Source organism: Ursus americanus, chromosome 6 (genome assembly GCF_024610735.1).
Source record: "Ursus americanus isolate L20-20 chromosome 6, mUrsAme1.1.p, whole genome shotgun sequence".
Taxonomy (NCBI): Eukaryota; Metazoa; Chordata; class Mammalia; order Carnivora; family Ursidae; genus Ursus; species Ursus americanus.
In genome coordinates, this window is record NC_142132.1 from 51,972,037 (window position 1) to 51,997,646 (window position 25,610).

General features: G+C 37.2%; 1 protein-coding gene across 7 annotated transcripts in view; it reads right to left on the bottom strand.

The window, feature by feature from the left end:
• FAM149B1 (family with sequence similarity 149 member B1) overlaps positions 1 to 25,610 on the bottom strand; it is a 76,027-nt gene that overhangs the window by 19,564 nt on the left and 30,853 nt on the right. For 5 of the 7 annotated variants that reach the window (XR_015724823.1, XM_087863038.1, XM_087863039.1 and 2 more), the window contains exons 6-8: positions 22,376 to 22,543; positions 17,622 to 17,809; positions 14,200 to 14,355 (exon numbers count right to left, since the gene is read on the bottom strand). Coding sequence is in view for 6 of the 7 variants with exons in the window: in XM_087863038.1 (XP_087719164.1) it covers positions 14,200 to 14,355; positions 17,622 to 17,809; positions 22,376 to 22,543 (512 nt within the window). In the remaining variant the exon portion in view is untranslated. The remainder of the gene's footprint in view (positions 1 to 14,199; positions 14,356 to 17,621; positions 17,810 to 22,375; positions 22,544 to 25,610) is intronic. The other 2 variants (XM_045783510.2, XM_045783509.2) reach the window with 1 other exon arrangement.

Sequence of the window (25,610 nt, forward strand, 5' to 3'; positions counted from 1 at the left end):
TAGGGATTGCACTGAATTTGAAGATTACTTTGCATAATTGGATGTTTTAACAAAATTAATTCTTCCGATCCATGAGCATGGTATACCTTTCCATTTATGTGAGTCATCTTCAATTTCCTTCATAATATCATACTTTTCAGAATATAAGCTCCATCACTAAATTTATTCCTGTTATTTTTTTATGTAAATGGAAATGTTTTCCTAATTTCTCATTCTGCTGTTTTGTTATTAGTGTATAGAAATGTAACAGGTTTCTGTATATTGATTTTGTATCTTGCAACTTTACTAAATTCATTTATTCTAACAGGCTTTTGCTGGAGTCTTTAGGTTTCCGAATTTTGGGTTTTTTTGTAGTATGTCATCTGCAGATACAACAGTTTTCCTTCTTCCTTTCCAATTTGGATACCTTTTTTACCCTTGTCTGATTGCTGTGGCTAGGACTTCCAGTACTATGTTAAATAAAGCAGTGAGAGTGGACATCCTTGTCTTGTTTCCGATCTTAGAGGGAAAGCTTTCATATTTTCACCATTGAGTATGATGTTAGCTGTGAATTTGACGTATATGGTCTTTATTTTGTTGAGGTATGTTTCTACTCTGCCCACTTTGTTGACAGCTTTTATTATGACTGGATGTTGGATTTTGTCAAATGCTTTTTCTGTATCTATTGAGATGATCATGTGATTTTTATCCTTTGTTTTGTCAGAATCCACATTGATTTGTGGATGTTGAACCATTCTTGCATCATTGAAATAAATCCCACTTGATCTTGGTGAATGATTCTTTTAGTGTATTTTCTTAAAGATTTATTTATTTATTTGAGAGAGAGAGAGAGATAATACAAGCTGGGGGAGGGGCAGAGAGAGAGGGAGAGAATCTCAAGCAGATTCCCTGCTGAGCATGGAGCCCAACATAGGGCTCAATCTCACGACCTTGAGATCATGACCTGAGCTTAAATCAAGAGTTGGATGCTTACCCAACTGAGCCACCCAGGCACCCCTCTTTCAGTGTAATTTTAAGTTCTTTTTGCTAATATATGCTGAAGACTTTTGCATCTATGTTCATCAGGGATATTAGTCTGTAATCTTATTTTTTGGGTACTGTCATTGTCTTGTTTTGGTATCAGGATAATCCTGATCTCATAGAATGAACTCGGAAGGATTCCTTCCTCTTCTATTTCTCAGGGTAGTTTGAGGGGGGATAGTTTTTTTTTTTTTTTTTTGTGGGTTTTTTTTGTTTTGTTTTGGTTTGGGTTTTTTGTTTTTGGTTTTTTTTTAACAAGAGAGAGTGAGTGAGCAGCGGGGAAGGGGGGAGGAAGAGGGAGAGAGAGAATCCCAAGCGGGCTCCATGCCCAGTGTAGAGCTTGATGTGGGGTTTGAGCCCATGACCTTGAGATCATGACCTAAGCCAAAATCAAGAGTCAGGTGCTCAACTGACTGAGCCACTTAGGCGTCCTCATAGGGATAGGTTTTAACTTGTCTTTACATGTTAGCTAAAATTCACCTGTGAAGCATCATGTCCTGGACTTTTCTTGCGAGTTTTTTGTTTTGTTTTAGAGATATGCTCTTTATTGTTGTTTTTTTTTTTTTAAGATTTATTTATTTTAGAGAGAGAGCACAAGTGGGGGGAGGGGCAGGGGGAGGGAGAGAGAGAATCTGGAGCAGACTCCCCACTGAGCATGGAGCCCTATGTGGGGCTGGATCTCAGAATCCTGAGGTCATTACCTGAGCTGAAATCAAGAATCGGATGCTTAACCGACGAGTCACTGAGGCACCCCATCTTGGGAGTTTTTTGATTACCAATTCAAAATTTTGTTACTAGTAATTGATCTGTTTAGATTTTCTATTTCTTCCTCACTCAGTCTTAGAGAATTGTGTGTATCCAGAAATTTACCCATTTCTTGTAAATTGTCCAATTTATTGGTATATAATTTTTGATAGCAGTCTCTTATAAGCCTTATATTTCTCTGATGTAGTTTGTAAGTTCTCTTTCATTTCTGATTTTGAGTCCTTTTTTTTTCTTGATAAGTCTGGCTAAAGGTGTATCAATTTTACTTTTTCAAAGAAACAGCTCTTAGTTTCAGTGATCTTTTCTAATGATTTTTTTAAGTCTCTATTTCATTTATTTCCACGCTGATCTTTATTATTTCCTTCCTTCTGCTAAGTCTGGGCTTTGTTATACTATTTCTAGTTCCTTTATGTGTAAATTTAGAATAAGACTTTTCTTGGTTTTTGGGGTAGCCCTGTATTGCTGTAACCTTCCTTCTTAGAACTGCCCTTGCTGTGTCCCAAAGATTTTGAACTGTCCTGTTTCCATTTTCATTTGTCTCCAGGTATTTTTTGATTTCCTCTTTGATTTTTTTTTTCATTGTTTGGTAGTATGTTGTTATCCTCCATGTGTTTGTATTTCTTCTAGTATTTTTCTTGTAATTGATTTCTCATTTCATACCATTGTGGGTGGAAAAGATACTTGATATGATTTAAATATTTATTTGTTTATTTTCGAGAGTGAGAGAGGGAGGGAGTGAGCATGAGGTGTGGGCAGGGCAGAGGGAGATAAGCAGACACCCGCGGTGGGGGGAGCTGATGTGGGGTTTGATCCTAGGACTCAGATCATAAGCTGAGCCAAAATCAAGAGTCAGATGCTTAACTGACTTAACCACCCAGGTGCCCCTGATCTGATTTAAATATTAAATTTATAGAGACTTGTTTTGTGGCCTAACATGTGATCCATCTTGGAAAATGTTCCATTTGTACTTGTTCTTTGTGTATTCTGCCATTTTTGGGATGGAAGGTTCTGTATATATCTGTTAACTCCATCTTGTATAATGTATCATTCAAAGCCAGTTTCCTTATTGATCTGCTGTCTGAATGGTCTATCCATAATGTACATGGGGCATTAAAGTCCCTGCTATAATTGTATTACTGTCGATTTGTTCCTTTATGTTTGTTAATATTTGCTTTATATATTTAGGTGCTTCTATATTGGATGCATAGATATTTACAATTGTTATATTCTTTTGTTGGATTGATCCCTTTATTATGTAATGCTTCTCTTTGTCTCTTATTACAGTCTCTATTTTAAAGTTTATTTTGTCTAAGTATTACTAGTCCAGCTTTCTTTCGGTTTCCATTTGAAAGCAATTTTTTCCCCAACCCTTCACTTTACTCTCTGTGTGTCCTTATATCTAAAGTGAGTTTCTTTTAGGCAGCATAAAGATTAGGTCTTGTTTGTTTCTTCACTCACCCAATTTCTTTTGATTGGAGCATTTAACCCATTTGCATTTAAAGTAATTATTGATAGGTATGTATTACTGTCATTTTGTTAACTGTTTTCTGGTTATTTTTGCATTATTCCCTGTTCTTTTCTTTTATTGGTCTCTTCCATTGTGGTTCGATGAATTCCACTATTGTTATTTTTGGATTCCTCTCTCTTTTTTGTGTGTGGATCCATCAAAGGTTTGCAATGTGGTTACTATGAGGTTCATATATAACACCCTATGTATATACAGTAGTCTATATTAAGTTGATGGTTGCTTAAGTTTGAACACATTCTAAAAGCACTTGATTTTTACTCCATGTTTTATATATTTTACATCTTTTTATTTTGTATATCTTGACTAATTTTTGTAGATATAATACATGTTACTACTTTTGTGTTTAACCTTCATAGTAGCTTTATAAGTGATTGATTACTACCATTACTGTATATTTGCTTTTAACAGTAATTTTTTTTTTCCTTTCAAAATTTTCTTACTTCTAGTTATGGCCTTTTTGTTTCTACTTAAAGGTCCTTTAACATTCTTTGTAAGGCCAGTTTAGTAGTGATAACTCCTTTAACTTTTGTTTGGGAAATTCTTTATCTCTCTTTCAATGCTGAATGATAACTTTACTGGGTAATGTATTCTTGGTTGTAGGTTTTTCATTTCAGCACTTTGAATATATTATGCCACATTTTTCTGGCTTGCAAAATTTCTGCTGAAAAATCAGCTGATAGCCTTATGAGGTTTTCCTTGTATGTAACGGTTTCCTTTTCTCTTGCTGCTTTTAAGACTCTCTGTCTTTATGGGGCGCCTGGGTGGCTCAGTCATTAAGTGTCTGCCTTTGGCTCAGAGTGTGATCCCAAGGTCCTGGGATCGAGCCCCGCATCGGGCTCCCTGCTCTGCTGGGAGCCTGCTTCTTCCTCTCCCACTCCCCCTGCTTGTGTTCCCTCTCTCACTGGCTGTCTCTCTCTCTGTCAAATAAATAAATAAAAATCTTAAAAAAAAAAAAGACTCTGTGTCTTTAACTTTTGTCATTTTAATTATTATATGTCTCGGTTGGACTTTCTTGGGTCCATCATGTTTGAGGTTCTCTGCGATTCCTGGGCCTGAATGTCTGTTTCCTTCTCAAGGTTAGGGAAGTTTTCAGCTATCATTTCTTCAAATAAATTTTCTCTCTTCTCTAGGACTCCTACAATGTGAATGTTATTACACTTAGTGTTATCACTGAGGTGCCTTAACCTATCCTCTTTTAAAATTCGTTTTCTATTTGCTGTCTCAATTTGGTTGCTTTCCATCACCCTGTCTTCCAGATCCCTGAACCATTTTTCTACATTCTCTAATCTGCTGTTGATTCCCTCTAGTTTTTTTTTTTTTTTCTTTTTCCAGAGGGAGGGAGAGGAGGGAGAGAGAGAGAGGATCTTAAGCAGATTCCATGTCCAGCACAGAGCTCTTGTGGGGCTCAATCCCAGAACCCTGACATCATGACCTGAGCCGAAATCAAGAGTCAGGTGTTTAACCAACTGAGCCACCCAGGCACCCCCAACCCCGGTGTATTTTTCACTTCAGTTACGGTATTTTTTGGTCTGACTGGTCCTTTTTTTTTGTTTTTTTGTTTTTTTATTTTCTATCCCTTTCTATCCCCCACTCTTCTCTCAAGTCCAGTGAGTATCTTTGAATTCTTTATCAGGTAGATTGCTTTCTCTCCATTTCATTTAGCTCTTTCTCTGTTGTTTTGTCTTGTTACTTCATTTAGAACCCATTCCTTGGTCTCCTGATTTTTTCTGATGCTGTGTTTTTCTCTATGTATTAAGTAGGCCTGGTTTTGAAAGTAGTTATCTTATGTAGAAGGCATCCTGTGGTGCTCTGTAGTGCAATCCACCCTGGTCATCAGAACCAGGTGCTGCAGGGTTGTCCCTTGTGTGGGCTGCCTGCACCCTCCTGTTGTGCTTGAGTCAAGGCTACTGTGGGCACACTGGTGGGCAGTGTTTGCCTCTTGAGCAGCTCACTGAGAGGCCTGATTGCAGTCGTTGTAGGCTCAATGGTGAGCAGGACTAACCCTCAGCCCCGCTGTGCAATGACCCACTGTGACTGCTGCAGGTGCAGTGTTGGGCAGAGCTTGCTCCTGGAGTGGCTAGCTGAGAGACCCATCAGCAGCTACTGTCAGCATGCTAGTGTGTGGGATTAGCTTCCTCACACCCTGGGGCAGGCATTGTTTTGTAGGTGAGCTGTTCCTGGCCAGGGCTGACTACCAGGTGTGGTGGGGTAGGAGCTGCTTTTGGAGGTGACTGCCAGGTTGGTCAGTTTGGGTGGGGTGAGCCTGCAGGGCAATTCTGGGGCAGAAGTAGTACCAACAAGATAGATGGAGGTGTCAGAACTGTCTCCCACAGGTGTCTGGCCATCTATGCTGGGTAAGGAAAAGAATAATAGTGCCCGAAAGTACTTCTGTTCCCAGAGAAAGCTGACACACATCTCTGCTTCTTTGGCACATGTCCTAAAATTAGTCAAGAAATCTTCCTGTAGAGATAGGAAGATGGTGATGGAGTAGGAGCACCCCAGGCTCACCTTGTCCCTTGAATACAACTGGATAACCATCAGATCATCCTAAATATCCCAGAAACTGACATGAAGACTAATGGTCACATCAAAGAAGGTAGGAAGTGGGGAGATGTGACTTGGGGGAGAAACGGATCACAGCTGCTGCAGATGGGAGGGAGCCATGGATGTGGAGAAGGGTGAGAGAGAGAGTAGCACACAGGGTAATGAACAAGGAGAACATTTTCCCATAGCCACTGGCTTGGAAAATGAGAGAGGCTGAATTTCATGAGTTCTTGCAACCAGTGGGGTTTAAGGCTTGGAATTTTAGAGTTCAGCAGGCTTGGCTGGGATAGAGCCCAGAGGGATGTGCTGCTCTTGGAGAGAAGGCAGGCAAAGAATCTGGGGGCATACAGTGGAAATAGCAATCTGAAGAAAACATAGGGCAGAGAGTAGGGAGATTATTTGCTCTTTTTGGAGTGTGTCCCTGAGGCAGTATTCACAGAGACACATCTCTGAGAATAAAGGAGCTGGCCAGTGCCATTTTCTCCCCTACTGCCCCCCCCAACACAGAGCCACCTCCAGGAAGCAGCACAGTGCAGACAGTAGCTACCTAATTGCTTACACTAAGCCCTGTACCCCTGTGCTCCAATGGAGCTGCTGTTCTCAGTCATGCTGACCTCATCCCAGTGTAGCAGGCCCCTCCCCCAGAAGACCAGACAAATCCCTCCCCACACCACATCTCCCAACCAGAGAGTTTTGCAGGGCATCAGTTCCAGTGGAAGTAGTGACAGGTCTCACTTCACAAGCAGACCAGGCCATACCTAATTAAAACTCACCACATTCAGGCCAGGGACAAAACACTGCCCACAGCAGGAAAGGAGAGCCTCTGCAGATGACTGGCTGGAAGGATAGAGGAGCCAGAACACAATAGTACAGCATATGCAGCACACAGTCTTTGCCTGCTTTCTCTCCAACTCCCTGAAGCACCAGGCTCTGGGCACTACATGACCTCTTCTTCATAAGGCCATTATTTTCAGAAACAGGAGACATAATTGGCTTTTCTGACACACAGAAGCAGGCAGAGACTTAGACAAAATGAGAAGACAGGAATTTATCCCAAATGAAAGAACAAGATAAGGTCATGGCCAGAGATAAGTAACATGTCTGATGGAGAATTTAAAGCCACAATCATAAGGATACTCACTGGACTTGAGAAAAGAATGGAAGACATTAGTGAAACTCTTACCATAGAGATAAGAGGTAAAAAATCATACAGAGATGAATAGTGCAATAAGCAAGATCAGAAACACACTTGATGCAATGAACAGCAGGCTGGAAGAAGCAGAGGAACAAATTAATCACCTAGGGGACAAAATAATAGAAAGCAATGAAGTTAAACAAAAGAGAGAAAGAGTTATGCATAATGAGAATAGACTTAGGGAACTCAGGAACTCTATCAAATGTAATAATGTTTGTATTATAGGAGTCCCAGAAGAAAAAGACAAAGAAAAGGGGGCAGAAAATTCATTTGAAGAAATAATAGCTGAAAAATTCCCTAATCTGGGGAAAGAAACAGGCATCCTGATTTAGGAGGCACAGAGAACTATCATCAAAATCATCAAAAGCACACCCATACCAAGACATATTGTATTTAAATTATAGCAAAATATAGTGACAAAAAAATCTTAAAAGCAGCAAAACAAAAGAAATCATTAACTTACAAGGGAAAACCCATAAGGCTAGCAGATATTTCAACAGAAACTTGGCAAGCCAGAAGTAAATGGCATGATATATTCAGAAAGCTGAATGGAAAAAAATCTGCAGCCAAGAATACTCTATCCAGCAAGGCTATCATTCAGAATAGAGGAGAGATAAAGTTTCCCAAACAATAACTGAAGGAGTTTGTGACCAAACTGCCCCGCAAGAAATATTAAAGGGGACTCTGTGAGTAGAAAGGAGAGACCAAAAGTGACAGTATAAAGGCAGGAAAAACAAAAGCAGTAAACATGAATAGTTCTGTAAAATCAGTCAAGAAACTCACAAAAAGGATATAAAATATAATAACATATATCTAAAATGTGAGGAGGAGAGGAGAAAAAGAAAGGGTTCAAACCTAAATGATCATCAGCTTAATATAGACTGTTATGCAGAAAAGGTTATATACAAAACTGATGGTAACCATATATCAAAAGCCACTAATAAACTTGCAAAGAATAAAGAGAAAAAAATCCAAGTATATCACTAAGGAAAATCAGCAAAACATGAAAGAGAGAAAGACAAGAAAAGATCAGAGAAAAGTTCCAGAAATGATCACAAAACAAGTAACAAAATGTCAATAAATACATAACTATTAATTACCTTGAATGTAAACGGACTAAACACTCCAATCAAAAGACACAGGATGTCATTGGATAAAAAGCAAGACCCATTCATATACTACCTACAAGATACTAATTTTAGACCATAAAGACAAATGCAGATTGAAAGTGAGGGGATAGAAAAACATTTATCATGTAAATGGGTTTCAAAAGACAGCTGGAGTAGCAATATTTATATTGGACAAACTAGACTTTAAAACAAAAACTGTAACAAGAGACAAGAGCACTATGTAATAAAGGGGACAATACAACAAGATCTAAAAATTGTAAATATTTATGCATCCAACATCAGAGCACCTAAATACATAAAACAATTACAAACATAAAGGAACTAATCAATAATACAACAATAGTAGGGGACTTTAACTTATGTCAATGGACAGATCATCTAAACAGAAAATCAAGAAGGAAACAACGGCTTTGAATGACACACTGGAACAGATGGACTTAACAGATATATTCAAAACATTCCCTTCTTAAACAGCAGAATACACATTTTTTAAAAGTGCACATGGAACATTCTCCAGAATAGAAATGTGATCTACTAGGCTACAAAACAGGCTTCAACAAATACAAGAAGATTGAAATCATACCATGCACCTTTTCTGACCACAACATTATGTAACAAGTCAAACACAAGAAAGACTTTGGAAAGACCACAAATACATGGAGGTTAGATAATATGCTACTAAATAATAAACATTAGAGCAGAGATAAGTGACATAGAAACTAAAAAACAAAACAAAACAAAAAACCCAGTACAACAGATCAATAAAACCAGGAGGTCGTTCTTTGAAAAAATTAATAAAATAGTTAAACCTCTACCTAGATGTATCAAGAAGAAAAGAGAAAGGACCCAAATAAAATCACAAATGAGAGAAGAAATAACAACCAACACCACAGAAATACAAACAATTATAAGAGAATATTATGAATATGCCAACAAGTTGGATAACCTAGTAGAATGGATAAATTTCAAAAAACATGCAACCTACCAAGACTGAATCATGATTAAACAGAAAATCTGAACACACCAGTTACTAGTGAAGGAGACTGAATGAGTTTTAAAAAAAAAAGAAAAGAAAACTTTCCAACAAACAAAAATTCGGGACCAGGTGGCTTCACTGCTCAATTATAACAAATATTCAAAGAAGGATTAATACCAATCCATACTCTTCCAAAAAAATGAAGAGGAAAGAACTCTTCTAAACTCTTTTTTTTTTTTTTAATGAGGCCAGCATTACCCTAGTAACCAAAACCAAAGATGCCACAAGAAAAGTACAGGCCAATATCCCTGATGAACATAGATGCAAAAATCCTCAACGAAACATTAGCACACCAAATTCAACAATACATTAAAAGGATAATACATCAAAAAAATTTAAAAAGGATGATACATCATGATTAAGTGGTATTAATCCAGGAATTCAAGGATGGTTCAACATCCATCAAGCAGTCAGTGTGATACACTACCTTAACAAAATGAAGACTATCATATGATAATCTCCAGATGCAGAAAAAGCATTTGACAAAATTCAACACTTTCAACAAAAGTGGACATAGAGAGAATGTACCTCAACATAATGAAGTATATATATGACAAGCCCACAGAGAACATCATGCTCAACAGTGAAAAGCTGAAAGCTTCCTCTAAGATCAGAAACAAGACAAGGATGTTCACTTTCACCACTTGTATTCGACATAGTATTGGAAGTCCTACCCAAAGCAGTTAGGCAAGAAAAAGAAACAAAAGGCATCCAAATTGGGAAAGAAGAAAGAAAACTCTATTTGCAGATGACATATATAGAAGCCCAAAGATTCTATCGAAAACTGTTAGAACTAATAAATGAATTTGGTAAAGTTGTAGGATACAAAATCAATACACAAGAATCTGTTGCATTTTTATACACTAATAATGGACTATCAGAAGGAGAAATTAAGAAAAAAGAAATTTAAAAAAATCCCACTTATAATTGCATCAAAAAGAATAAAATAACTAGGAATAAATTTAACCAAGGAGGTAAAAGACCTGTATAGTGAGACCTGTATAATGACATTAATGAAAGAAACTGAAGAAGACACAAATAAATGGAAAGATACTCTCTGCTCATAGATTAGAAGAATAAATACTGTTAAAATGTCCATACTATCCCCCCCAAATACAGATTCAATGTGATTCCTACCAAATTTCCAATGGCTTTTTTCACAGAAATGGGACAAACAATCCTAAAATTTGCACGAAACCATAAAAGACCCTAAATAGACAAACAATCTTGAGAAAGAACAAAGCTGGAGACGTCTTGCTCCCATATTTCAAACATAGCTACAGCATATAGCATATACATAGCTATAGCAACTAAAACAGTATGGTATTGGCATGAAAATAGACACATGGATCAACAGAACAGAATGGAGAACTTAGAAATAAATCCATGCATGTATGTTCAATTAATTCACAACATACACACAAGGGGGAAAGGACAGTCTCTTCAGTAAATAGTTTTTGGAAAATTGGACCAGTATCTTACACCATACACAAAAGCCAATTTAAAATAGATTAAACACTTGAACATAAGACCTGAAACCACAAAACTCCTAGAAAAAAAAAATGAGGTAAACTTCTTGACATAGGTCTTGGCCATGATTTTTTGAATCTGATGCCAAAAGCAAAACCAAGGAAAGCAAAATAAAACATCAAACTAAAAAGCTTCTGCATAGCAAAAAGAAAAATCAACAAAATGAAAAAGCAACCTATTGCATGGGAGAAAATATTTGCAAAAATCATCTATCTGATAAGGGGCTAATATCCAAAATATATGAAAATATATACATAGCCAAAAAAATCCAATTTAAAAATGGGCAGAAGATCTGAATAGACATTTTCCCAAAGAGGAAATACAGATAGCCAACAAGTACACCAAAAGATGCTCTACCTCATTAATCATAAGAGAAATGCGAATCAAAATCACAATGAGGTATCACCTCATACCAGTCAGAATGGCTATTATCAAAAAGTCTAGGAATAACAAGGGTTGGCAAGGAGGTGGAGAAAGGGAATCCTTGTGCACTGTTCACGGGAATGTAAATTGGTGTAGCCACTATGGGAAAAAGTATGGATGTTCTTCAAAAAATTAAAAATATAGGGGCTCCTGGATGGCTTAGTTGGTTAAGTGTTCGCCTTTGGCTCAGGTCATGATCCCAGGGTCCTGGGATCGAGCCCTGTGTTGGGCTCCTTGCTCGAGGGGAACCTGCTTCTTCCTCTCCTCCCAGCTCAGTGCTCACTTGCTCTCTCTAATAAATAAATAAATAAATAAATAAATAAATAAATAAATAAATAAATAAATAAATAGTCTTTTAAAAAATTAAAAATAGGGGCACCTGGGTGGCTCAGTTGGTTAAGCATCTGCCTTCAGCTCGGGTCATGATCCCAGGGTCCTGGGATTGAGCCCCACACTGGGCTAGTGGGGAGCCTGCTTCTTCCTCTGCCCCTCACCCTCCCTCTGCTTGTGCTTTCTCTCTCTCTCTCTCGCTTGCTCTTAAATAAATAAAATCTTTAAAAAAAATAAAGTGTTTTTAAAAATTTAAAATAGAGCTACCACATGATCCAACAATTCCACCTCGGAGTATTTATCTGAAGAAAATAAAAACACTAACTTGAAAAGATATATGTCCATGTTCACTGCAGAATTCATTTACAACACCCAAGATATGGAAACAACCTTAGTGTCCATCAGTAGATGAATGGTTAAAAAAAAATCGTGGTGTATATATACAATGGAATATTCTTCAGTCATAAAAGAGAATGAAATCATTCCATTTGTGACCTTGAGGGCATTATGCTAAGTGAAGTAAATCAGAGAAAGAAAAATACCATATGATCTTTCTTGTAGATGAAATCTAATAACAAATAAAATAAAGCTCATAGATAAAAGATAAGTGGTTGCTAGAGGCAGGGAGTGGGGAATTGGAGAAATGGGTGAACATTTTTTGGTTTTTTGTTTTTGTTTTTAGAATAAATAAATACATTGAATTAAAATTTTTTTCATATCTATAAAAAAAGAATTAACCATTAACAGACATTTACATACAGGATGAAAGTTTTAAAAAATGTTTTTAATGAGATAACATAAAATTCACCATTTTTAACCATTTTACAGTATATAGTTAATTGGTTTTTAGTATATTCACAATGTTGTGCAACCAGCACCACTATCTAATTTCGGAAAATATCTATGACTCCAAAGAAATACCACGTACCTCTCAATTCCCTTCTTCCTCTATCCCTTGGCAACCACTAACTACCTTCTTTCTCTATGGATGTGGACATTTCATCCAAATGAAATCATACAATATATGGCTGTATGTGTCTGGCTTCTTTCACTTAGCATAATATTTTCAAGGTTCATCCATGCTGAAACATGCAGGATTACTTTATTTTATGAACAAATAATATTACATTGCATCGTATATTACTTAGCCTGCTATAACAAAATACCACAGACTGGATGGCTTAAATATCAGAAATTTATTTTCTTACAGTTCTGGAGTCTAGAAGTCCAAGATCAAGGTGCTATCTGGCTTGTAGGCCGCTTTGTCCTTGCATGACCTCTTTTCTGTGCATGCACAGAAAGGGAGCTCTGATGTGTCTTCCTCTTCTTATAAGGATACCAACTCTATACGATTAGGGCCCCACCCTTATGACTTCATTTAACCTTAATTACCTCCCTAAAAGTCCCATTTCCAGTCACCTTGGAGTTTATGGCTTCAACATATAAATTCTGAGGACATGATTCTGTCCATAACAGTTGGATATACCGAATTTTGTTTCTCCATTCAAGCTGATGGACATTTGGGTTTCTACTTTTTTATTTTTTATTTTTTTATAATAATATTTTTTTATTATATTATGTTAGTCACCATACAGTACATCCCTCGTTTTTGATGTACAGTTCGATGATTCATTAGTTGTGTATAACACCCAGGGCACCATGCAATACGTGCCCTCCTTACTACCCATCACCAGCCTATCCCATTCCCCCACCCCTCTCCCCTCTGAAGCCCTCAGTTTGTTTCTCAGAGTCCATAGTCTCTCATGCTTCATTCCCCCTTCTGATTACCCCCCCTTTCTTTATGCCTTTCTTCTCCTACTGATCTTCCTAGTTCTTATGTTCCATAGATGAGAGAAACTATATGATAATTGTCTTTCTCTGCTTGACTTATTTCACTTAGCATTATCTCCTCCAGTGCCGTCCATGTTGCAGCAAATGTTGAGAAATCATTTTTTTTGATAGCTGAGTAATATTCCATTGTATATGTGACAAATATTTTATTTTTAAGTAATCTCTATGCCCAATATGGGGCTCGAACTCACAACACTGAGATCAGGGGTCACATGCTCCACCAACTGAGCCAGCCAGGCACCCCCGATTCTACTTTTTGACCATTCCAAATAATGCTGTTGTGAACATTCATGCACAGGCTTTTGTGTGGATATGGTTTCAGTTCTCTTGGTTATAAACCTTTGAATGGAATTGCTGGGTCATAGGGTAATTTTATGTTTAACTTTTTGAGGAACTACCAAACCATTTATACAGTGGCTGCACCACTTTACCTTCCCACCAGCAATGTATGAGGTTTCCAATTTCTCCACACCCTTACCAGTACTTGTTATTGTCATTTTTTTTTTAACATAGACATCCTAATGGGTATGAAGTGGTATTTCATTGTGATTTTGGTTTTGGCTTATATTTCCCAAAAGAATATGATGTTGAACATCTTTTCATATGCTTATTGGCCGTGCGTAATCTTTGGAGAAATATCTATTCAAGTTGTTTGCCCATTTTTAAATTGGGCTGTTTGTCCTTTTGTTGTTGAATTGTACTTTATATATTGTGAATGCTAGATTCTTATCAGGCGTATGATTCACACTTATATTCTCCCATTCTGTAGGTTGTCTTCACTTTTTTGATAACACCCTTTGATACATATTTTTTTTTATTTTGATAAAATCCAGTGTATCGGGGGCACCTGGGTGGCACAGCGGTTGAGCGTCTGCCTTCGGCTCAGGGCGTGATCCTGGCGTTACGGGATCGAGTCCCGCATCAGGCTCTTCTTCTGTGAGCCTGCTTCTTCCTCTCCCACTCCTCCTGCTTGTGTTCCCTCTCTCACTGGCTGTCTCTATCTCTGTCAAATAAATAAATAAAATCTTTAAAAAAAAAAAAAAAAATCCAGTGTATCAATTTTTCTGTTGTTATTTATGGTCTTGGTGTCATTAAGAATCCACTGCCAAATCCAAGCTCATTAAGATTTACTCCTATGTTTTCTTCTAAGAGTTCTATAGTTTCAGTTCTTAAACGTATGTTTGTGATCCATTTTGAGTTGATATTTTATATGTGTTGTGAAATAAGGTTCCAAATTCATTCTTTTCCATGTGGCTATCCAGTTGTTTAAACATTTGTTGAAGAGACTATTCTTCTCCCATTCAATAGTCTTGGCACCCTTGTTGAAAATCAATTGGCCACAGATGTGTGGGTTTATTTCTGGACTCTTGATCCTATTCTGTTGATCTGTATATCACTTCTTATGCCAGTACCATACCGTTTTAGTTAATGTAGCTCTGTATCAAGTTTTAAAATCAGGAAGTGTGAAGTCTCATATTTTGTTCTTTTTTAGTATTACTTTGCACATTCACTCAACCTGTAAATCTATTTGGGAAATATTGCCGTCTTAACAATAGTAAGTCTTCCAATCCATAAACACAGGATGACTTTCCAATTCTTTAGGTCTTCTCTATTTTCTTACAATAATGTTTTGTAGTTTTCAGTGTAAAATCTTACCCTTGGTTAAGTTTTATCCTAAGTATTTTGTTCTTTTTGATGCTATTATAAATGAATTGTTTCCTTAATTTCATTTTTGATGATTCATTGATAGAGTCTAGAAGAATTTTGAGAAGTATGATAGAGAAAGCAAAAATTGCCTCGAACAGACTTAGTAGAAATCTGGATTTGAAGGATGCTGTAGGAGAGGGTTTAGAAGGAAATAGGGAACATGTTATTAGAAACTGGAAGAAAGGAGGTGCTTCTTATTTAGTGGAAGAAAGCTTAGTGAAATGGTCTTCTGTGGTCAAGTGGATGGCAGGACTTTTAAGTGATGATTCTGGTTATGTAGCTGAGGAGATTTCCAAAGTGTTGAAGGTGAGGCCTGATTTTTTTTCTTGCTACTTAGAATAAAACACGAGATGAGGAAGAGAAAGTGAAGGAAAAATTATTAAATATAAATAAATCAATACTTGATGATTTTGAAAATTCTTTATCCCTAGATGGCAAAAGAGTTTAATGAAAGAAGGCTATCAGACTCTCAAAATTCTATTGGCAGGAGGCAGTCTGATAAAACTACTTAGCTGCACACATGCACTACATTTTACGAAAAAGGAAGGATGACTCAGAGGGTAAAACCAAGAGCCCAGGGCAACTGGGTGGCTTAGTCAGTTAAACATCTGCCTTCGGCTTGGGTCATGATCCTGGAGTCCCGGGATCAAGTCACGCGTCGGGCTCCCTGCTTGGCAGGGAGCCTGCTTCTCCTCCCCTCACCCTGCTGTCGTGCTCTCTCTCACTCTCTCTCTCTCTCAAATAAATAAAATCTTAAAAACAAACAAACAAGAACAAAAGCCAACAGCCCAGAGATTGGAACAGAGCTGAGAGGATTATTTCTAGGATTGGAACTCCCAGTATTTTCCCAACTGGACCTCAGAATTGTTATGAACCTTTTTTTACCTTCCATTTCTGAAGTATACCCCTTATCTGGAATGTCTGTGATCCTTTCCCTGGCCCACTATTATATGTTGGGTATGCTGGGGTAAGGTAAGTTTTCTCTAAGAGTGGAATGGCTGGATTATATAGTTAGATGTTTATATACCTGTGTATATTGCCTTTAATTTCACAGGTCCATAGATGGAAAGGAATTGTGTCCCAGTAGCTTTACTTAATGTATTACATCAGGAACTTTGTTCATATCAGGGCCTGATTTAAATGATAATATTTTGGACTTCAGAGCCAATGCTATAATAAGATGAGTTTCTTGGAAGCCTTGGGAATTGAATATATTTTGCATGCGGGAACGCATGAATCATTGGGGGCCAGTGGAAGGATTGTAATGGATAAACTCTAAAGTGGCCTGTCTGTGATTCTTACCTCTCGGTGTTCACACCTTTGTGGAATCTGCTCCCTTTGAGTGTGACTTGACCAACAGATGATGGTAAAAGTGATGAGATGTCACTCCCATGAATGTATTATGTTATATAAGCTTCTATTTTGCTAGCTGACTAGCTCTCAGTCTTTCTTGCCGGCTTTGAAGAGGAAAGCTGCTGTGACTCCTACAGCTGCAAGAAACTAGATGCTTCTAAGAACACACAAAAGGGGAAGTAGATCCTTTCCTAGTTGAGCCTCTACATGAGAACCTAGCCGTGGCCAATTACCTTGATTGCAACTTTGTAAGATCCTAAGTAGAGGACTAGCTAAGCCATTCTTGGGACTTCTGACCCACAAATCTGTGAGATAATAAATGTGTGTTGTTTGAAACTGCTAAGTTTACGATAAATTTTTTTGTGTAACACAGGAAACCAAAACAATTCTTAGAAAGCTAAATATACATTTAACCATATAATCAGACCATTCCACTCCTAGAAATTTACCTAAGAGAAAAGGAAATGTATGTTCAAAAAACTCTTAATACAGTAACTTGCAGACCAGCTTTATACATAATAGTCCCAAACTGAAGACAATCCAAATGTCCTTGAACAGGTAAATGGATAAACAGATTATGAAACAATGGAATAGTTGTTAGGAATAAATTGCTGACACACAATTACATGGAAGAATCTCAAAACGATCATGCTGAATGAAGGAAGCTGACAAAAAGTAAATACCATGATTCCATTTATATGAAACTCTACAAAATAAAAACTAAATTATAGTGACAGAAAGCACATTTGTTGTCACTTGGAGATGGTGGATCAGGCAAAGGCAGAAGGGAAGGATTACAAAAGTCATGAACTTTTGGGAGTGATGGATATGTTCATTATATTGACTGTTTTGTGGTTTCATGTTTGTATACATAGGTGAATTTACCAAATTGTACACTTTAAATATGAATGGTTTATTGTGTACCAATTATTCTTAACTGAAGCAGTTTTTAAAATGTATTTGCCACTTGCACATGTTTTTTTCTCACAAATAATTATATTCAAAGAAAATACAGTCTAGTCATCATAGAATGGGCCTTGTTACTCATCTACTCATTCTCAAGTATTTTCTCAATATTGTTAGTGTCTGTGGGAAATACAAATAAGAATCTTTTATATTAATGAAGCATATAATCTGATAAACTAGTTAGTTAGGCTTTGGAAATCATAAACAATTATTTTTTTATATTGTTTTCACAAAGATCCTTACCAGAAGCCAATCCCTCCCAATGACTACGTGTCAGCTGCTCCATACAGCTCAGAACCTTGCTCCACACGTCGTCAAACACGTAAGCAAGGACATCCTCTTTCATGCAGTAAAATGGAGCAATGGGAGGGTACCCTAATTTCTGTTTCTCTGGAGCTGCTTGTAATTTCTTTCCTTGAAACCCCTCTTCCCTGTAACAGAAGCAAATAAGACTTCATGGTTATTCTTTACTGAGTGTTCACCACTGTCCTTTGTGCTTCTTAAAGAGTGTGATTTGTGTGCCCTTCCCCACCCCTGGCCCAGCATCTGTATGTTAGCAGATGCGTTGAGTTGCCTTGTGACCTAAGGGAGTTCTCAACAGAGGAGACTGAATTTCCCTGTTTATTTCCACCTCACCCCACTACTCTACCAAAAAAAAAAAAAAAACAAGAAAAAGAAGACTGAGACTCATTAAAAGTTTTTAGCTTTAAACAGATGAACATTGTCAATTGAGCACTAAGCTATGACAAGCATACAGAAATAATCTTTCTGTTGTAATTGGATACCATTTAGGTTAATATTAATGTAACAGCTAAGGATGGACATATAACTGTGCCACATAATTACTTGAGGCAATGATTCATTAGAAAATAGTATACTTTTACTAATCCAACTAAACGTTTGGTAATTGGCTGGAAAGGAAAAGGAAGGGAGCCCAACAGCACAAGAAGCTACTCTGAGGCTCTTCTGGAGACTATGTATCTATCTGTAGGCCAGAAACCCTGAGTTAGCCAAGTCTTCTCTTCTCCGTCAGGGAGTACAAACAGCCCCAGTATTTTGGGGGCAAAACTCTAGCTGACAGGGGTGCCTGGGTGCCACAGCGGTTAAGCGTCTGCCTTCGGCTCAGGGCGTGATCCCGGCATTATGGGATCGAGCCCCACATCAGGCTCCTCCTCTGAGAGCCTGCTTCTTCCTCTCCCACTCCCCCTGCTTGTGTTCCCTCTCTCACTGGCTGTCTCTATCTCTGTCGAATAAATAAATAAAATCTTAAAAAAAACACCTCTAGCTGACAGATGTACTTACTATGATTATAAATTAAGACAAAGCAAATTCTAGAACACTCGGGCTACGAAGAAATATTTTAAGGCCTCTACAATGAAAATTATCCCTAGGGTAGCAGAGGTCTCAAGAATTAAATGGGAAGCTGTAAGCAGGAAAGAAGGATGCTAAGATATTTATACAGGGCAACTAAAGACTTTCTCCTCTTCTCCTTTCCCCCAGGAAGAGTTGGCTGGGCATTAAGTGGGAGAGAAGGCTGATTAGTGTTAATTGTATTTAAATTTATGTTTCTTATTATAGGAGACAACACTTTCATATGATGAAAAAATTCAAATTACACAGAAGGAAATGTATGTATGTAGTGAAAAGTAAGTTTATATCTCTGTCCCCCAGTCACCATTCCCAGAAGCCAACATTACACTTTGGTCCATAGAAATAGTTAGATTATACACATGCTGCACCTTGGTCTTTTACTTAACAATGCAACTGGTCCTTGATCCGTTTTAATACAGATCAATATGCCTCTTAAAAAACAGCTGCAGAATATTCCATTGGATATACCATAGCATATCTAACTGGCCAGTTACTGATCAACCAACCTTTTGTTCTTATAGTCAGTACTACATTTAATATCCTTATACGTAGTTCGTTGGCTACATGGGCATTATATCTGTAGGATACATTCCTATAAACAATTATTGAGTAAAAGGGTGCATGCATTCCAATTGGAAAGATATTGCCCACTTTCCTCTAAAGAGGAAAAATCTCCAGTGTTGAAAAAATATGCCTTTTTTTCCCATTCAAGGAATTATCAAACTTCTTTATCTTTTTCTCTGCCAGTCTGACAGATAAAATAGTATCTCATTATAGTTTTAATCTGCATCACTAACCGTGAATGAGATTGAATTTTATTTCCTTTATTTAAAATCCATTTTCTTGGGGTGCTTGGATGGCTCAGTCAATAAAGCGTCTGCCTTCAGCTCAGGTCATGATCCCAGGGTCCTGGGATTGAGCTCCTCATCAGGCTCTCTGCTCAGTGAGGAGCCTGCCTCTCCCTCTGCCCCTCCTCCCCACTCGTGCTGTCTCGCACACACTTTTTTTTTTCTCTCTCAAATAAATAAATAAAATCTTTAAAATAATAATAATAAAATCCATTTTCTTGGGGTGCCTGGGTGGCTCAGTCAGTTGAGTGTCCAACTCCTGGTTTCAGATCAGGTCATGATCTCAGGATTGTTGAATTGAACCCCATGTAGGACTCCATCCTCAGTGCAGAGTCTGCTTGTCCCTCTCCCTCTGCTCCTACCCCTGCTTGCACGCTCTCTCTCTCTCAGATAAAATCTTAAAAAAAATAAAATCCATTTTCTTTTTATGTGAACCATTCATGTTCTTTGCCTGTTTTGTCCTTGTTATTTTTCTTGTTGGTGCACATATTAAGGAAATTAAGTCTTTGTGTATGTATAAACTGCAAGTATTTTGCCAGTTTGTCATTTGTCTTTTGAATTTATGAGGCTTTTATGTAGAAATTTTATTTTATGTAGTTTTTAAGAATTTCTTAAATGACTTATAGATTTTGAGCTATGGTTAGTTAGAAAGGCCTTCCCTATTCCCAAATTATTTTTTTAAAAAACAATCTTTCATATTTTATTTTCTTCTAAATTTATATGATTTCATTTGTCACATTTAAATTTTTTATATGTGTGCAATTTATTTTATGTAAAGATAAGTTAGGAACCTTATTTTTTTAGATGGTTTTTCCATGTTGCATCAAAATCATTTGCTGACATTACCATATATCCTGATTTCGTACAGGTGTTTTGGTTTATTTCTGGGCCCTTGATCTTTTCCATTAGAAACATTCTTTTTTTTTTTTTTTTTTTTAATATTTTATTTCTTTATTTGACAGAGACAGCCAGCGAGAGAGGGAACACAAGCAGGAGAAGTGGGAGAGGAAGAAGCAGGCTTCCAGTGGAAGAGCCTGACGTGGGGCTCGATCGCAGGACTCTGGGATCACGCCCTGAGCCGAAGGCAGACGCTTAACCACTGCGCCACCCAGGCGCCCCCATTAGAAACATTCTAAAGGTTCAACTACTCTGTCATTTTTAAATCAATATCTCAGTGGTAATTCTAAAGGGAAGGCTGCCTTTCTAAAAATCTTCCTATGTTGGGGTGCCTGGATGGCTCAATTGGCTAAGCATCTGACTCCTCGTTTTGGCTCAGGTCATGATTTCAGGGTTGTGGGATTGAGTCCTGCATTGGGTTCTAAGCTCAGCACAGAGTCTGCTTGAGATTCTCTCCCTCTGCCCCTCACCACTCTTTCTCTCTCTCTAAAATAAATAAAATCTTTAAAAAAAGATCTTCCTTTGTCACCTGAAAATTAACTTGTATTTATCAGGAAAAGGGAAAGAAATGCCTTTAGGATACCTATGATGCATTTAAATCACATTTTAAATTAGTTAAATCAACTTTATTTTTTATAAGTTAAACCAAGGGAGAAGACCTTTGATTTGAGGAAAAGGAAGAGACATTAGAGATAATTTGACCTAGGCCAGATGAAGCGAAGAGGAAGGGGACAGTCTCTAGAAAACCAGAAGTACATACTTAGGATTCTCTTGCAACAATGAGCTAACTCAGTGGTGTTATGTATAGAAATCTGGGTTATGTTTAGCTGACCCTAGGACTGTTTACACTGAGCACGTGAGTAAGCACGGCTCAGTAGGAAACATGGTAGGAACTCCAGAATCATGTGACACAATATTAACTAGACCTAACTAGGCCTCATTGCCTAAAATGAAATTCTCACTTCCATATGTGTTGCTATGACTATCAATTCTGGAACTTTTGAAGGCTTAGAGGAATAGCTTAAGAGGTTAGTTACTATTTCAGAAAGGAAGCATAGAATAATGAAGAGAGCACTGGATTTAGTATAAGATAAATAAGGTTTTAGGTTTTAGCTTTACCTCAGACAAATCATTTAGCCACTCTGATTCTCATCTATCCTATAAATAATATCTATGTCACAGAACTATTGTCAGAATACAATAAGAAAGGATATAAACAAGCATTATTAGTTGTAAAGTCTGTGCTAAGTATAAGGTTTTATATAAACTGTATATACCTTTCAAACAGGATTTATGTAAACAAAGTTCACACCTCTAGAACTAGGTTCTTTTGAAGAGTTTCAGAGTTTTTATGAGTTAACTGGTGATGATTTACAAAAGGTAATATCAAATTACGTGAAGAAAAAAATTAACTCAATTTAAGATGTTTAATCTCAGGAAGAGGCAAATGACAGGTGCCAGAAAAAAATACGTAAGGAAGTCTGGTATGTGGAAGCAATAGGAATTTGTATCAACTAAGCACGTGAACTCAAGATACCTGAGAAGTAATAGGAAATAAATAACCAAGTGACATAAATCTAATTATAGGTAATATTGGCAGTATACTTTAGAAAAAATAGATATTAACAAACATCGGGGCGCCTGGGTGGCTCAGTTGTTAAGCATCTGCCTTCAGCCCAGGGCGTGATCCCAGAGTCCTGGGATCGAGCCCCACATCAGGCTCCTCTGCTGGGAGCCTGCTTCTTCGTCTCCCACTCCCCCTGCTTGTGTTCCTTCTCTCGCTGGCTGCCTATCTCTCTGTCAAATAAATAAATAAAATCTTTAAAAAAAAAATAAAAAAAATAGGAGGGGAGTAAAAAGCTTAAAAGACATAATACTCACATATCAGTGTGGTCGAATGCTAAGTATTCCTCTATTATTCCTTCAGAGAAGATTACACAGTCTTCTTCTTCTCTGTCCATAGAATACAAGCTAGCAGATTTGGCAATGGAAGATGCTTTATGAGCATAAGAAGATGAAAAATGTAACTTCTTTCCCCTAATACCAAATCTGTGAGAGGAAAAAGCAAATATTAATTATGTATAACATCAGCAGTTCTTAGAGCAACTCAGTCATACAAGTTTCAGCTCAAAATCCATTGTCCTGCTGACACCTTCCTGAACTACTCTAAGCCTTAATACCTAGTATTTCTCAAAACAGAAAGAAAAAACGCTAACCATAAACCTACTCTGCCTAGATGTATTATGCAGTATTAAATACTGCTTGCTATCTTTTCAGATGCAACAGCTAGGGCTATAAGGTAAGTTTAAAAAAAATCTAAGAATAACCAGTCAGAACGGCTAGTATCAAAAAGACAAGAAACAACTAGTGTTGGGACGCCTGTGTGGCTCAGTCGGTTAAGCGTCTACCTTCCGCTCAGGTCACGATCCCAGGGTCCTGGGATCAAGCCCCGCATTGGGCTTCTTGCTCAGTGGGGAGCCTGCTTCTCCCTCTGCCTGCTGCTCCCCCTGCCTGTGTTCTCTCTCTCTCTCTGATAAATAAATAAAATTAAAAAAAAAACCAAAAACTAGTGTTGGCAAGGAGGTGGAGAAAAGGGAATCCTTGTGCACTCTTGGTGGGAATATAAATTGGTGCAACCACTATGGAAAACAGTACAGAGGTTCCTCAAGAAATTAGAAATATTACATGACCCAGTAATTCTACCACTGAGTATTTACCAGAGGAAAATGAAAACATTAATTTGAAAAGATATATGCACTCCTATGTTTACTGTAGTATTATTTACAATAGCCAAGATATGGAAGCAACCTAAGTATCCACAGATAGATGAATGGATAAAGCAGATGTGGTATACATACACAATAGAATATTACTCAGCCACAAAAAGACTGAAACTTGCCACTTGCTACAACATGGATGGATCTAGAGGGTATAATGCTAAATGAAATAAGTCAGGCAGGAAAAGACAGATACCATATGATTTCACTTAAATGTGGAATCTAAAAACCAAGACAAATGAACAAACAGAACAGAAACAGACATAAATACAGAGGACAAACTCATGGTTGCTCAAGGGAATGGGATTGGCCAAAATAGGTAAAAGGTATTAAGAGGTACAGACTGACAATTATGCAATAAATAAGTCATGAGGTTGATAAGCATGGCATAGGGAATATAGTCAATAATATTGTGATAGCTTTGGTGGCAGATAGTAACTACACTTACCATGGTAAGCATTTTGTAATGTATGTAATTGTCAAATCACTATGTTGTACGCCTGAAACTAATATTTTATATTCAACTCCCCCACAATAAAAAGTTAATGAAAAAATTAAGAATATTTATTAAGAATTACAACTTTCAGTTACCTCAGGAGGTTATATGCTTATTTCAGTAACTCCATCATAGTCAAAATGCATATTCCTTAAGGGTAGGACTTACTTTGGAGAAAGCCAGTCAAACCTGAGCAATAGTTTTTTAAAATGGCTCTGTTTAACCAAATATTAGATTTATTGTATATTTTGTGTTATTCTTCACACTTTTTTGTACCTTAGGTATTTTTTAATGGAAAAAAAAAGAATTTAAAAAGGTTTTATTTTTTAAGCAATCTCTACATCCAATGTGGGATTGTACGTATTTTGCCTAATCATGTATTGCTCTGGTAGTAATATTTAATTTGAGTCGTTTTCTTGTGAGAGGAAAAAGGTCATGGCACTTTATTCTTCTCCCACATGCATGGAGGATAAAATGACTTTGCTAGGTTTTTAAACAAAGAGTTTAATTTGGAGCCAGTCCATCTAGGTGGAAGTCTTCATGGAGGTAATCACTGCAAGACCCTCAAAAGTGGTTGAGAGGAACAAGTGGCCAAGAGCTCCTTAACTGACCAGGATCTGGAAAGTACAATTAGCCACTATCAGCTCCATTTCAGACCAACCTTATTATCCAGTAGACCTCTAGAAAGGACTGAACTAGAGGAAATTTACGTGAAGATGTGATTTCATGATGCCAAAAGGAAGAAAACATAACTTAGTATACCAGAAAGGAAATAAGACTGGATGAACTTGCCAGTAGAACTGAAATACCTCCATGGCTTTGGAGAGCTTCGGAAAACTCTTTATACCTTAAAAAAAAAACTGATTTGTAATGAGCTTAACTGGCCCTTGCATTTAAGAGAGTTGTAAAAAAGAAATCAAAGAAAATGAAAACAAAGGCTTTAATTTATAATGTGTCATACAAGGGAGGTAGGCTTAGGACAAACAGCAGCCATACCATACCACCTTAATGATTTTTGTAAATTAAATTTTCCATCATAACCATTTTAAACTGTACATTTCAGTAGTGTAAAGTATATTCACATTATTATTGAGTAGCAGATTTCAAGAACTTTTTTTATCTTGAAAATCTGACACTAATACCTATTAAATACTAATCCCCTCCCCCTCCTGGCAATCACCTTTCTACTATCTATGATTTTGACTACTCTAGATATGTGATGTGAGTGGAATCATACTGTATTTTTCCTTTTGTGATTGGCTTATTTCACTTAGCACAATGTCTTTGAGATTCATCCATATTGTAGCATGTAACAGGATTTCCTTCCTTTTACAGCTATGTAACATTTTATTGCAAATACTATCACATTTTCTTTAGCCATTCATCTGTTGATAGACATTTGGGTTGTTTCCGGATATCTTGTCTATTGTGAATAATGCTGCAGTGAACATGGTTGTGCAAATACCTTTTTCAGATCTTGCTTTCATTTTGTTGTTGTTGTTTTTTTGGATACATATAGCTGGGAGTGGGATTGCTGGATCATATGATAACTCTATTTTTAATATTTTAAGCAACCTCCATACTGTTTTTCACAGTGGCCGCATCATTTTACATTTCTACTAAAAGTGCACAAAGGTTCCAATTTCTCTGCATCCTTGCCAATACTTCTTATTTTCTGTTCTATTGATGGTGGCCATGCTGATGGGTGTGAGTTGATCTTATTGTGGTTCTGATTTGCGTTTTTCTTATGATTAGTGATGCTGAGCATCTTTTCATACGCTTGTTGACCATGTATGTATCTTCTTTGGAGAATTGTGTATTCTAGTCCTTTGTTCATTTTTTT